The sequence below is a fragment of the Phocoena sinus genome, chromosome 10 (assembly GCF_008692025.1).
Source record: "Phocoena sinus isolate mPhoSin1 chromosome 10, mPhoSin1.pri, whole genome shotgun sequence".
NCBI classification, from domain to species: domain Eukaryota; kingdom Metazoa; phylum Chordata; class Mammalia; order Artiodactyla; family Phocoenidae; genus Phocoena; species Phocoena sinus.
The window spans coordinates 26,694,148-26,707,901 of NC_045772.1; the positions used below are offsets into that span (position 1 = coordinate 26,694,148).

General features: G+C 47.4%; 1 protein-coding gene across 1 annotated transcript in view; it reads right to left on the reverse strand.

Annotated features, from left to right (window-relative positions):
* PLXNC1 (plexin C1) overlaps nucleotides 1–13,754 on the reverse strand; it is a 142,446-nt gene that overhangs the window by 95,100 nt on the left and 33,592 nt on the right. The window contains exon 4 of the mRNA XM_032646827.1: nucleotides 13,296–13,396. Coding sequence (XP_032502718.1) covers nucleotides 13,296–13,396 — 101 coding nt within the window. The remainder of the gene's footprint in view (nucleotides 1–13,295; nucleotides 13,397–13,754) is intronic.

A 13,754-nucleotide genomic window follows, 5' to 3' on the forward strand; every position in this document is an offset into this window, starting at 1 on the left:
CCAACTGTAGAAACGCAGATAATAATTGTTTCTATCTCATGGAGCTATTTCAAAAACGTACATCTATTTAACGGAGGCTTCCAATAATGCCTCAGTAAATATTAGTATAATCGTTGTTATTATATTTATTACACAGGCAAGTGAAACAGAATTTAGGTAAAAGGTTTGGATGACATAAGCCAAACACACACACAATATCATAGAGATGCAAGAGGGATCTGGGCAATAGGGGTAACCAGACTGCCTTCTGCGTTGCTCACGTACACCAGGTCAACAATCAGCCTGCCTTTTCCATGTAAGGAGGCAGACACAGCTCACAGCTTCTTGGAAGTTTCTTTTTTTAAAAAATAAATTTATTTATTTTATTTTTATTTATTTTTGGCTGTGCTGGGTCTTTGTTGCTGCACACAGGCTTTCTCTAGTTGAGGCGAGCGGGGGCTACTCTTCGTTGCAGTGTGCAGTCTCCTCATTGCGGTGGCTTCTCTTGTCGCAGAGCATGGGCTACGTGTGCAGGCTTCAGTAGTTGTGGCTCGCGGGCTCAGTAGTTGTGGCTCGTGGGTTCAGTAGTTGTGGCTCGCAGGCTCAGTAGTTGTGGTGCACGGACTTATTTGCTCTGTGGCATGTGGGATCTTCCCGGACCAGGGCTCGAACCCATGTACCCTGCATTGGCAGGCGGATTCTTAACCACTGCGCCACCAGGGAAGCCCCTTGGAAGTTTCTTAATCATAACCCTCCTCCTCCCAAGGGTTCTTGGGGTCTCCCTACGCCTTGAGCACCAGCTATGAGAGCACTTTCCACGGCGTATTGAAATTATTTGGTCAGTGCCTGCTTCCCACACTAACCTGTGAGCTTCTCCAAGGCAGAGCCTCATTCACTTTTGTTTCCCCAGGGCCTAGTATCTGGCCTGGTATTCAACAAGCATTAGCTAAATTGGATTAAGAATTAAATTTTCAAGTGACTAAATTCTTGTCTATGTCTCTATGATACCAGCATTAAGTTGTTTCATTGATTTTTGTTCACTGGGCTGGCCAGTTAACTGGCGTGGTGGAAAACCAACCTTTGTCTTGAAACTTGGAGCTATTTAGCACATGTAAAACACATCTGCAGGCTGAAACACTCACACAAAAGGGAGTTGTGGCCTTCACCCCATGTGGTTCTTTGGTGGGTGATGAGTGCACTAAAAGTTGGTGATTTAATTTCCAAATGCAAACCCTGAACTGAAGAATTTAAGGGAGGCATTCGTAAAAAATAGGTAGCAAGGAAATAAAGATGGGAAAATGATGTCTCTTGAGCCAGGAAGATCTGGGTTCCAAACTGCTCTCCCACACATTTGTTCTGTAACGGGGAACACATTCCTTAGCCTCTTAGGACCTCAGTTTCCCCACCAGTAAACAGCTGGCAGCAGTAACAACCCCATCTTCCAGAGAGCAACACTGAATCCCACATGGGGCATTTCAGAAATGGTCCATTCTCCACAGAGCGGGATACAAGTGCCCAAATGTTACAAAACATCACAAGAGCAAAAACACAAAGGACTGGCAGGAAGGCTTCCAATGAAGATATGAACATCTGTTTGAATGTGGAGGAGTTGCTGGGAACAGGACAAGTACTAGGTCACCAAGACAAGTGAAAACATTGGAGGAATTTTTAAAAGCCAATCGATACATACTTACAAAAGTGCTTGCTGCCTGAGATAAAGTCATTTCAAAACAAAAAATCTATTCCACTAAAACATATATTTACTAAAAGGGGTGTTCCTAACGGTACCTGCTTGAGTCAGGCTACATCAATTAAAGAGATGCGAAGATAAGTAGTTTGGAGGCTGAGGCTGGACCAAAAACAAAACCGGCTTCTGAGTACGGTAAGCGTTCTCCCTGTGCCAGCCACTGTCAGCTGTCCAGGCGCAAAGAGCCGGGCGCCTTCATAGTTTCAACCCCTCTTCACCTTCTGCTTTGAAATACTCCCAGCTCTTCTAACAGCTGACAAAGATGATGAAGAACCCAGGGGATTCATGTCCACCCAAGACCCGCCCCTCCCAGCGTGAGAAGGCCCCCAAATCCCTTTCAGCATCTTCGGTAACCCAGGCCCGAATAACATATTCCTCTGTGCTCCCCACTGCTTCCATTCCACAGACAGCTGTCCTACTTGCTTCTACGCAATTAGTTGGCACAATGGGGTCCTCATACAAGGAGGTGGGGCCACCCCCAAACCCCGTTATTATGATGATCGCTGCCATTAGAGCTGCACTGGACCATAAAGGAGGGTCACTGCACAGACTTCAGGCACGAGGACACATCCCGGATTGGAAGGAAAGGAGGGACAGATGCAGAATTAGAACCATGTTTCACCTCAAACTGTCTTCCCAGCCACTCGGCTAGATGAGGCCATAGCCTACGAAGGGGGACATCCCCAAAGTGGAGTGTGCTCCTTTGGGTCTTTGCTCAGCTGTCCCCTTCTCCGTGAGGCTTTCCAGGATCCTCTGGTTGAAACTAACCTCCCCTGCCTCCAGTCAGCATGCCCTACCCCCTCCTTGCTTTATTTTTCTTCCTAACAGTGATTGCATCTGACATGCTATTTTCTTCTTTATTTTCACACTGTCCATCCCCCCTCACGTAGTGGGTCGAATAATGTGGTCCCCACAATTCACATCCACCCGGAACCTCAGAATGTGACCTTATTTGGAAACAGGGCCTTTGCAGATGTAACGAGTTAAGGATCTCAAGTTGAAATCGTCCTGGATTTAAGGTGTTCAATGACTAGTGTTCTGCCAAGAGAGAGGAGAAGGACATTTAAGGCCACATAAAGATGGAGGCAGAGGTTGGAGATATGCTGCCAGAGGCAAGAAACACCAGGAGCCACCAGGAGCTGGAAGAGGAGAGGAAGGTTTCAGCCCTCGAGCCTTCGGGGGGAAAGTGGCCCTGCTAACTAACAGCTTGGTTTTCGATTTCCAGCCTCCAGAACTGTGAGAGAATAAATCTGCATTGTTTGAAACCACTGAGTTGGTGACCACTTGCTATGGCAGCTCTAGGAAACTAACACAGCTCACTAGAAGGACCCCCATGAGGGCAAAGATTTGGGGCTGAGCTGTTCGCTGCTAGAGAATCCTGGTGCTTAGAACAGTGTCTGACACACACTAGGTACTCAGTAAAGATCTGTTAAGTGAATGCATGGATGCTTAAACTTTCAAGCTGGAAGGGTTTCTATAACTCAGGTTGGTCCGGAGTTCCATATTTAAACCAGTCATCCATGGCGGGTCCATTTGGACCGGGCTCTGCCCTCTCCTCCCACCACCATGAGGGATAATGTCTCCTTTGTTTCTCTTCCCTTTCACTATAGTGGTAGGGAAAGGTACTGGCTTGGGAGTTAGAGCTGAGCCTAGATTTGAATCCTGGTTCCACTAGTTACACAACCTGTGGTAAGCAGATTAATGGCCCCCAACGATGTCTATGTCCTAATCTCTGGGACTTGTTACCTTACATGGCAAGAAGGACTTCAAAGATGTGATTAAGGATCTCAAAATGGGGAGATTATCTTGGATTACCCAAGTGGGCTCAAAGTAATCACAAGAGGCTGCATGAGAGGAGGCAGGAGGGTCAGAGTCAGCAAAAGAGACGTGATGACGGAAACAGAATTCAGAGCCAGAAAGATCTGAAGAGGCTAGACTGCTGGCTTTGAAGATGCAAGAAGAGGCCACAAGCCAAGGAACGTAGGCTGCCTCCAGATACTAGAAAAGACAAGGAAATGGATTCTCCCTAACAGCCTCCAGAAGGAACGAAGACCTTTCTACACCTTGGTTTTAGCCCAAGGTGAAACGCACCGCGGACTTCTGACCTCCAGAACTGCAAGATAATAAATGTATGTTGTTTTAGGCCAGCAAGGTTGTGGTGATTTGCTACCGCAGCAGTAGGAAATGAATATAGAAACCTAAGGCTGTTTTCTCTTCTCAAAAGTGGGAATTGTAATAGTACTTTCTTCACAAGGTACCAGGAGGACTAAATGGAACATGCATGGAACATTCAGGGCACAGCATCTGATGTGTGATAAGCATATTCTCCTCCATGCATGGTGACCCTGTCTCCTGGCTGGGCCTGGACTCAAGGCAGGCTTCCTGGAGAAGGAACACTGTAATAGCTTTCTGAAGGATAAGTGGCCACATTCTGACAGATTCCTCTACTGAAAAGCCCTCAGGGGCCTTCTCTGCTACATAGTGCCCACGTCTCATGATGGCAGACCGAACCAGAGTAACTCAGGTTTCAGAAGAATGTGGCTATGGGTTACCATGCACCAGGGGTTGTCTTGGTCAAGTTTTCAGGCAGTAGCAGCTCATAGGCCTTAGGGTGGTTGATCGGCCCTGGGGAGGCTTGAGGAAGGAATGTCTCTTGGGAGAGAGAGGGAAGACAGACCTCAAGACAGGAGAGCAATGCAAGGAACTGGGTTTGTCCATAAGCAAATCATTGAATTCTTTTTGCTTATTACTCTGGGGTATTGAGGATGAATGTGTTTAGCAGACAGATTTTAGTTTTTCTCTCCAGTGTTCAAATCCCCTTCTGCTACCCCAACGCTTTCAGAAAGTCTGTTGTCAGACCAGGTTGAGAAATGACCTCGTTCACAGTGTCACGTGTTCAACAGCCAGCCAGCAGATGAAAACCTAAAAACTACTACCAGGGGCTGCTTGGAAGTCGTCTAACTGTAAACGTGAAAGAAACATGCAGAAGGATATGAGTAAATGTTAAATTTATACAAACAAGTGAGGGGAGCCCACAGATACCTTATAATTCGCACGCCTGGGGGCTTTGTCCCCACCCTGAACACATCCTGTGCAGGGTGGGGCATTCTGGGATGGGACAATAAAGATGAGTGTGGCCTCTGCTATGTGGCCCATTTTCTGAAGAGGACCCAGCCCTGGTTCCATTACGTGATTGGGACCGCAAGTGGAGCCCGTGGTGGTGTTGGGAGAAGTGGAGAGGTACGTGAAATTTGGAGAAACAGCCGCTAAGTAGATGACTCAGGAAGAGACATGAGATCAACTCACTCTTTATAAAATATACTAGAAGACAGTGACCCTAGAGGGGGTAGGAGTGGCAAGTGTGGTACAATTAATGCTTGGGTTAACGCACTGCGTCTTCTATATACAATGCCATCAGGATCATCTTTTAAAAACACAAATATGATCGTGCCAGTCCTCTGTTGAAAACCCTTTAATAAGCTCCCAGCACCAACTAATAGAGTCCAAACTCAGAGCCCTTCCCATCGTGGTCCCTCCCATCTACTTCCTTGCTTCCAGAGCCAGCGCTGGGGTAACATGATTCAATTTGCCATCCCCTAAAAGATCTCTTATTGTAGTGACTTCCCTGGTGGTCCAGTGGTTAATACTCTGTGCTTCCACTACAGGGGGTGCGGGTTCGATCCCTGGTCGGGGAGCTAAGATCCCACAGGTCGCATGGCCAAAACAACAGAATAAAATGATCTCTTTATTGTGCTGGTTCCGCTCCCTGAACTACGTCTCACCCGCTCCTTCCCTCAGGGAACATCTACTCAAGACCCATTTTTTCCCTCTTCCCCAAGACCAATTTTAATGCCACCTCCTCTCTGAAGCCTTTCCCAACCTAGGTTACAACCAACGGCTCCTTCCTCTGGGCTTCCGCCATAGTAGTAGTTAACATGACTTGAGTGCTTACTATGAACAGGTACTGTGCCTAGGACTTTATGCACATCATCCGGTTTAATTCTCTCAGCAACCCTGCAAGGGAGGCACCGTTACTAGCCCTGCTTTACAGAAGAGGAGATCTGGCACAGGGAAGATAAGAAATTGCAGGTCACAAAGAAGCCTGGATTCGACACCACACACTGGCCTGGCTCCAGGTCTGCATTCTTCCTGCTGCCAGTGTGGAAGTCATCCCCCTGCATCACTGGGCACCCCAAACTGGCTAGTTCTCTGACATTCCGGCTCGGTCAATGACACCCTCTGTCCCTCTGGTACACAAGGCAGATACCCATACTCTTTGCCCTATCATCTCAACAGCAAAGCCCCTGCACCTATGAGACTCAGCTCCACATCTCTCGGAAGTCCTTCTCCATCTGACTTGGGCACCCGTTCTTTGGGCTCCAACCTAGTGCCTCGTACAAGGCCTGGAACACAGTAGGAATCCAGTGTATGTTTGGTATCATTTCTTTACTTTCTTCGTGAGGACTCAGATCGAGGGAGAAAGGATACATCTTCCAGAAAAACGGTGGCCACTTTGATATTGTATTTTTCGTTTTATGGCCCTATTTTTAGTGTGTCAGACTCAAGGGGGGATCCAATTAATCCCTAAGTCCTGTCAATTCTATCTTCCAAATAGCTCTTAAATCCACCTACTTCTTTCCATACCCACTACCGTCTCTCTTATTCAGTCCCCAATCTCTTGCTGGTTTACAACCACCTTCTAAGGGACCTGCTGGCTTCCAGCGGGGTCATCTGTAGTCTACCTTGCACCAGAATGCTTGTTCTGAAACACACAAATGATCTAGTCTGTCTTCTGACTGAAACCTTGGGATGGCTTCCCAAAGTCTTTCCAACGAAATTCAAATGCTTTAACGTGGGTTTTAAGACCCCTCCTCCCCTGCCCCTGCCTACCAGGCCGCCCTCATTAACCAACGCTCTTTAGACTGCACGCTTCCCCTACTGTCCATTAGGCCAGGCGCTCCTCCAGCTTCCAGCCTTGGCACCGTCTGTTCCCTCAGCTTCCCCCGCTTCCTCTTTACCTGGATGATATCTGCTCACACTTCAGGCTCAGCTTAGACATCCCTTCCTCCAGGAAGCCTTCTCTGACCTTAAGTTTAGGTTACTTTTCTTTGATTGATTCATTTTCACCGTACCTGTTGTTGTCTTTGTAATTGAAGTATAACTGACCTATAACGCTATGTTAGCTCCACGTGCATTTGGTATTTCTATACGTTACAAAATAATCACCACGACAAGCCTAGTTACCATCCATTGCCATACAAAGTTATTACCATATTATTGACTATATTCTCCATGCTGTACATTTCATTCCCATGACTAATTTTTTTGTACTGGAAGTTTGTACCTCTTAATCTCCCTCACCAAGTTCACTCATCCCCCTAACCCCTTCCTCCTGGGCAACCATCTTTTTGTTTCTGTACCTACGACTCTGTTTCTGTTTTGTTATTTTTGTTCGTCTGTTTTGTTTTTTAGATTCCACATGTAAGTGAGATCATACAATATTTGTCTTTCTCTGACTTATTTCACTTAGCATAATGCCCTCTAGGTCCATGCATGTTGCTGCAAATGGCAAGATTTCATTTTTTTAACGGCTGAGTAGTATTCCACAGTGCATATGTACACCACATCTTTATCCATTCGTCTATCGACGGACACTTAGGCTGCCTCCATATCTTGTCTATTGTGAATACTGCTGCAGTGAACACAGGGATGAATGTATCTTTTTGAACTAGTGTTTCATCTTCTTCAGAAAAATACTTAGAAGTGGAATTGCTGGATCACCTGGTGGTTCTATTTTTAATTTTTTGAGGAACCTCCAACGTGTTCTCCAATTTACATTCCCACCAACAGTGCACTAGGGTTCCCTTTCCCCACACCCTCACCAACACTTGCTATTTGCTGGTTAGATGTTTGTTTGTTTGTTTTTTTATGTGTCCCCGTGGAATCCTCCACGTCCTCTGTGCTAACCCTATTATTCTCTATTTACTTATTAGTAGATTGGTAGCTCCTTAACTTATTCGGGTAGACCGGATTATTGTTCCCAGTTCTGCAATCTCTCCTGTACTGGAATAACACACCCATACCCTTTGCCACTAGAGCAGGCAGTGTATGTTTCGCTACCCCGCTGATGCTGGGCTTGGCTATGTGGCTTGCTTGCCAATGGAATATCAGCAAACACGACATGAGCGGAGGCTCTGAATGTGCTGCAGAGTTTAGCTTGGGTTCTTGTGCTTCTGCTGCCTGCCTTGAGGAGAGTATGTGCAGGATGAGAGACATGTGAAGTAGACCTGAATCAAACTCTCTACCTGCAGCCACTGCTGAAGCTGACCCACGATCAAGAAAAACAAATTTTTGTTCTTCTAAGTCACTAAAAATCTGTTTGTTAACACAGTATTACTGGAGCAGAAACCTGACTACCAACACTGTCTCTATCCCTCACTAGACTGCAAGCTCCATGCGGGCAAGAAAGAACAGCATCCCAAGCACACAGTAGGCGCTCAGTAAATATCTGTCGATGGGATGTATGACTGAATGAATGAACGTTGGCCACTGATGTCTCCGTCTCCCTAGCTGGCATGTGAGTTCCTTCAGGCCGAGAACGGCATCTGATTTCTCTCAGTATCACCTAGTTATCTCACCTCCCACGTTGGGTTCTTGGTAGAGATTCAATAAATATTTGTTGAAATTAGATAAACTGAATTTTGTGGGCTGACTTGGGAATCAGTCCTTAATTTATGACATTGTTTCTACGGGAAAACGCATTCCGAGTGCCAAACAAACTTGCAAATGAACTTCTGGAACCTCACCCGCTCACTGGTTCCGGATTGCCAGTTTTGTGGAAATCCATAACTAAACACATGTGCTGTGCTTTGCAATATGGGAGAAACTGAGAAGCTGCTTCCAAACCCAAGATATTCAGCCTGCAAAAATGCACTTTCCACCCACACAGACAAATTCAGCATAGGTTGGATTTGAGGTTCCGACAATAAAATACTAGACTTTTTAGAGCTCATTGTTTATCTAATTGCTTTTTGTCTGCTTATACTGGATGCCTATTCTTAACGTCCGATCCAAAGAAAGTTAAGATCATTTTCTTGCACCCCCCCCACCTCAACAAATCCACTTTCTAGACGTGTATGAAACAAAGCCCAACCTTCTCAACAGAGAACGTAAATTATTTTTCTAAATAAATCTGTGACACTTACAATAAACACAGTGGGATGCTCTACAGTTATAAGAAAACAACCCCCTTTAGAATTCCTAATTTTAAATGGTACTGACAGCTTAACATGAGTCACGGACCTGAGGATTAGTTTTATTTCATCTCAGGTCAGAACCAAGCCAGTTTGAAACCAAGTGATCTGACGTGGCTGGGAAGGGCCATCAGTCCACAAATCCGGAATGTTTTAACATACTTAATGCACACGTCTCAGCCTGCCATTGGTAGAGATTCCCAATCACTCAGTGTACTCCATTCATTTAACATATATTTTTTAAGCACCTACTATGCACCACGTACCATTCTAGATTCTGGGGATACAGTCATGAACAAGACGAGGTTCCCATGCAACTTACATTTTAATAAAGGAAGAGGCAGAGAAAGAAGATCATTTCAAATAGTGATGAGGCCAGGAAGCCTATAAACAATGATGTCACTGTGAGTGAGGTGAGGCTACTTCAGACTGGGTCATTGCAGGGAGACATGTATGCTGGGACCTGATGAGCAAGAAAGAGCCAGCTGTGGAAGGATTTGGGGAAGAATTTTCTAGACTGAGGAAACAGCAGGTGAAAAGTCCCTGAGGCAGGAACAAGCCTGGCATATTCTTAAGTCAGAAAGAAAGCTCATGTGGCTGGGGTCGAGTGAACGAAGGAGAGGGTGGCATGAGAGGTCTGAGAATAACCAAGGACCCGATACTGGGAAGCCCTGTATTCAGGCCCTGGGAGCAAGGGAGTCAGACTGAATTCTGCAACGGAGGTTTTTAAGCTGGGGAGTAAAATGATCCGGTTTAGATTTTTACAAGACCACTCCTCTTGGGGCGGGGGTGAGGGGACAAGAGCAGAAGCAGGGGAAGCTGTGAGCAGGCTTTTCCAGAAGGCTGGATCCCTTTATCACAGCCCATCATCAATAACAGTCCTGATGTCTTCAACTTCTCCAGTTGTTCCCTTCACCATCTTGCTGGACTTGCTTACCACGCTCTCTCCCCGAGGACACTGCTTCCCTGCAGCCCACCAAGGGCTGGCTGTTTCCTCTCCCTCATCACAGTGGTCCTACTTGTCTCTTGCTGCCTCTTCGGGATGAATTTTCTTCCCTTCTTTCCAAGCCTGGCCCCATCCCCTGCACTCCCCAGCTCGGAAGCTCACGCCATCGGGCCACCTGCCAGACCCCCCGGCCCCTCCTCATCAAGAGCATCCATGGGCCACCCCGCCCACGGGCAATTCCTTTCTTTTCTGGATTGTTTGCCTCCTTGGTCTCTCCAACATTGCTCCCATAGTCCTTCTTGGTGACTGGTCCACCGAACACTCTGACCCCTCCTCAGTTCCCTGACCCTCTCTGCCAATGATCTTGTCCTTCATCCTATTTCAGCTACACAATCACACCCCAGACCTTGTCAGTACCAATAACTCCGCCCCCACCATGACCTTAATTTCAAGTTCCCCATAGTCTGACCACTACCGCTTCTCCAGTTCCCCAGGTCCAACGAGTTTTTTTTGTTTTTGTTTTTGTTTTGCGGTACGCAGGCCTCTCACTGCCGTGGCCTCTCCCGTTGTGGAGCACAGGCTCCAGACGCCCAGGCTCAGCGGCCATGGCTCACAGGCCCAGCCGCTCCGCAGCATGTGGGATCTTCCCGGACCGGGGCATGAACCCGCGTCCCCTGCATCGGCAGGCGGACTCTCAACCACTGCGCCACCAGGGAAGCCTTCCAACAAGTTTTAAACCCCAAAACAACCTCCCCTGCACAGAGCTGGCTACCTTTCCACAACTCTCACTCCTCTCGTGTCCTCACGTCCCTCCCTAGAGCTCACTTCTGGCTTGGAGCCCAGGGTCCACTATTGTAAGCACCCAAATCCATATCACTGTCCATCCCTCGTAGGGACCCTCAGCTCTGGGCCCCGCTTTCCCCTCTTGAATGTGTTTCCTGGCAAAGCCCCATCTCTGGTTAAATCTAACTCTCCACTACCCTACCTCTATGCTCATGGAGCCAAACATGGCTTGTGGAAGCAAACCCATGCTTACTGCTCACTTCAAAAGCAAGACCACTAACTTCAGTTGAGCCCTGATGTTGTCTGGCAACTGTTCTCCCTTTCCTGACTCTGTTCTCTCTTCCACTCTGTCCCATACCTTCTCTCTCTTCTCCCTTCCAACTCCAGGGCTTCCTCCCTCACCTCACCCATCTTACATTACTGAAAATGACGTAAAGCCACATGCAAAGACACTGTGCGTGCTTCCATCACCGACCTGCTCCTGAGCCCATATTCTTCACCTTCCCTCCCATGACCAAGGATGAAGGGTCCCATGCTCCTGGCTGAGGCTGGGTCCCCTGCGGGCACACAAGATCATATTTCCTTTCATCTGCTGAAAGACAACACCCCACAATTCTTCCTTCTCTCTCCTGTATCGTCAGTTTCTCTCTCTCTACTGGAACTTTCCCGACAGCACAAAAACACACTGCTATTTCATGTATCTTAAAGAAAACCCCAAAGCTCTCTGGACTCCACCTTTTCCTCCAACGTCTGCTCCATTTTTCTGCTTTCTCAGCAGAGGAAATTTTCTAATTTTCTCTTACAGCTTTAGCATCACTTCCTGTCCTTGCCACCGTACCAGTCATTGCCTGCTAAGCCCAGTGGCTCAATTCTCTTCCTCTCTTGCCTGACCTCTCTGCACGATCTGGCACAATGGACCACTCCCATCCTCCTTTCTTCCCTGGGCTTCTAGCAGGCCACCTTCTTTAGTCTTTCCGCTTCCCCTCTGGTTGTTCTCTCCCCATCTGTTACTTCTTCATCTCCTTGACCCCTAAACACTGTACCGCCTCAATGCTCAGTTTTCCAACTAATCCTCCTCTCAATCTACACTCCCTCCCTCATCTGGTCTGAAGACTTCACGACGTACCATCAGAATACTACTAACCCCCAAAGTCCTATCACCAGCTCGGACATCTCCTATGAACGCCAGACCTGTGTTTGCCAAAAGAGCAGCCGCTAGCTGCTACGCGGGGCTGTTTAATCACCAACATCACTGTGACCATCAGCACCATCTCCACTGCTGTCACTGAATTAACTCCTGCACAGAGCTCTACAAATATAGACAGAGAAGCTACATAAATGGAACAGATCAGAAAGATTATGGCAGAACTGCTTAGTGGGTGTGTGGCGATGCAGTGCTGTTCATGATCGGTTAATTTCTTAAACTCTAGTCTTAGGCAAGCGACAAGGAGAAAACATTCCCACCCGATTACAATTATTCATGAGAATCTTTCTGGCCTTGCCTCTTTTGTCTGCCGATGATTCTGAAGCAAACAGCCCGGTAAGGAGGCCCAGCAAAAGGAAGGGCAATTATGTGTCTTGCTGCATCTCAGCTTCAGACTTCCTCCATGAACTCTTAATTAATTCCAGCCCCATATTTTTAGTTTGTTTCCCGAACCTCTTGCTTGTATTGTATTTTCCCCCTCTCCCTTCATTGCTCTTGCCTTCCTCCCCCAAAGGCTCCCCAATTCTACCCCCAGTCTTCTTCTCTTTCCCTAAATTGCCCCTTGTTTAGCCTTCAGCTTCTCTGCACCTGTTCTACTCTTTCTTATCCTTTTTCACCTTTAAAAACTGAAAGCACCAAACTGACAGACACTGTTACGTGTTTTTTTTTTTTCCCCCTGCCTGAGCTGCAGCTCAGGCTCTCTCTTCCTTGCTTCTATAGCAAAAGCCCGAGTACTGGGTTGCCATGGCAACAGCGAATCCAACCAGGCCGGTCCCAGCGACGTTGGGAGCTGCCATGGCGAGGAAGCTGCTACAAGTCGCCCTGGGCCTAGATGGGTCGTGAACATCGTAATTCAAGACCAGGCTGGGCAGATTCTGCCCGGAGACTGAGACTGCACATCAGGTCTGTGCACAGCTGTACAGCGCACCCAGAGACAACATCATCAATAATCAGGCTTCCACGGAGCCAACCAAACACGTGACATCACGAGGCTTCATCTGAAAATTTTCAAACACGCCTATTCTTTTATCTCCTCTGACAGAGAACATTTTGCACCTCTCTCCAGTCTTGGAGAACTCTGTAGAAAGTAAAAGCTACAGTGACACCTCCAACTTACGCCGGTATCCTTCCCCCAACCACCCCTCAACCTCTGCCCTCCACGTTGGGGACCCTCTCAGTGGTTCAGGTCAAATGATTCAGTGGCATCGACACAACTGGGAACATCACTGAGAATTAATTCAGATTACACACTGGTATTTTAGCTGGCGCAGAGATCAGTTCCCCCAGGTCACTGGAACGGATCCTTAAAGTAGGGCAACAAGTGTGCAGCGGCATGACACGGTTTCGAAATCGTGAGTTGGTGAGAAAGAACTCAGGAAATACCTCTGTAGCAAATGGCACCAACCGCAGTGAGGGTCTGTCGCCGCTAAACACTCCGAACAGGATTTATGTTTACTGCAGTTCGCAACACGAATTCTCCTCACCTAAAAATAAAGATGACAGCAGTTTAGACGGAATTATGAGCAACACCAGAAAAACTACAACACCTTATCTGATGAAGGGCCACAAAGAGACATTTATCCACTCAGACGCCGAACGTCCGTGTAATGACATGGGGCAGCGGTTCTCAAGTTCTAGGGTATGGAGCAGTTTATCAGCGTCTCCTGGGGAGCTTTTGAAAGGGCAGATTCCCAGAACCCCTGCCACTGAGACTCTAGCTGAGTAGGTCTGGGGTGGGGCCTAGGAATCTGCCTTTTTAAGAGTTCTCACAGGTGAGCCTGATCCACAGTCAGGTTTCTGATCTGCCAGTTGTGATTTTCAAGGATCGTGGAATCAGGTCAC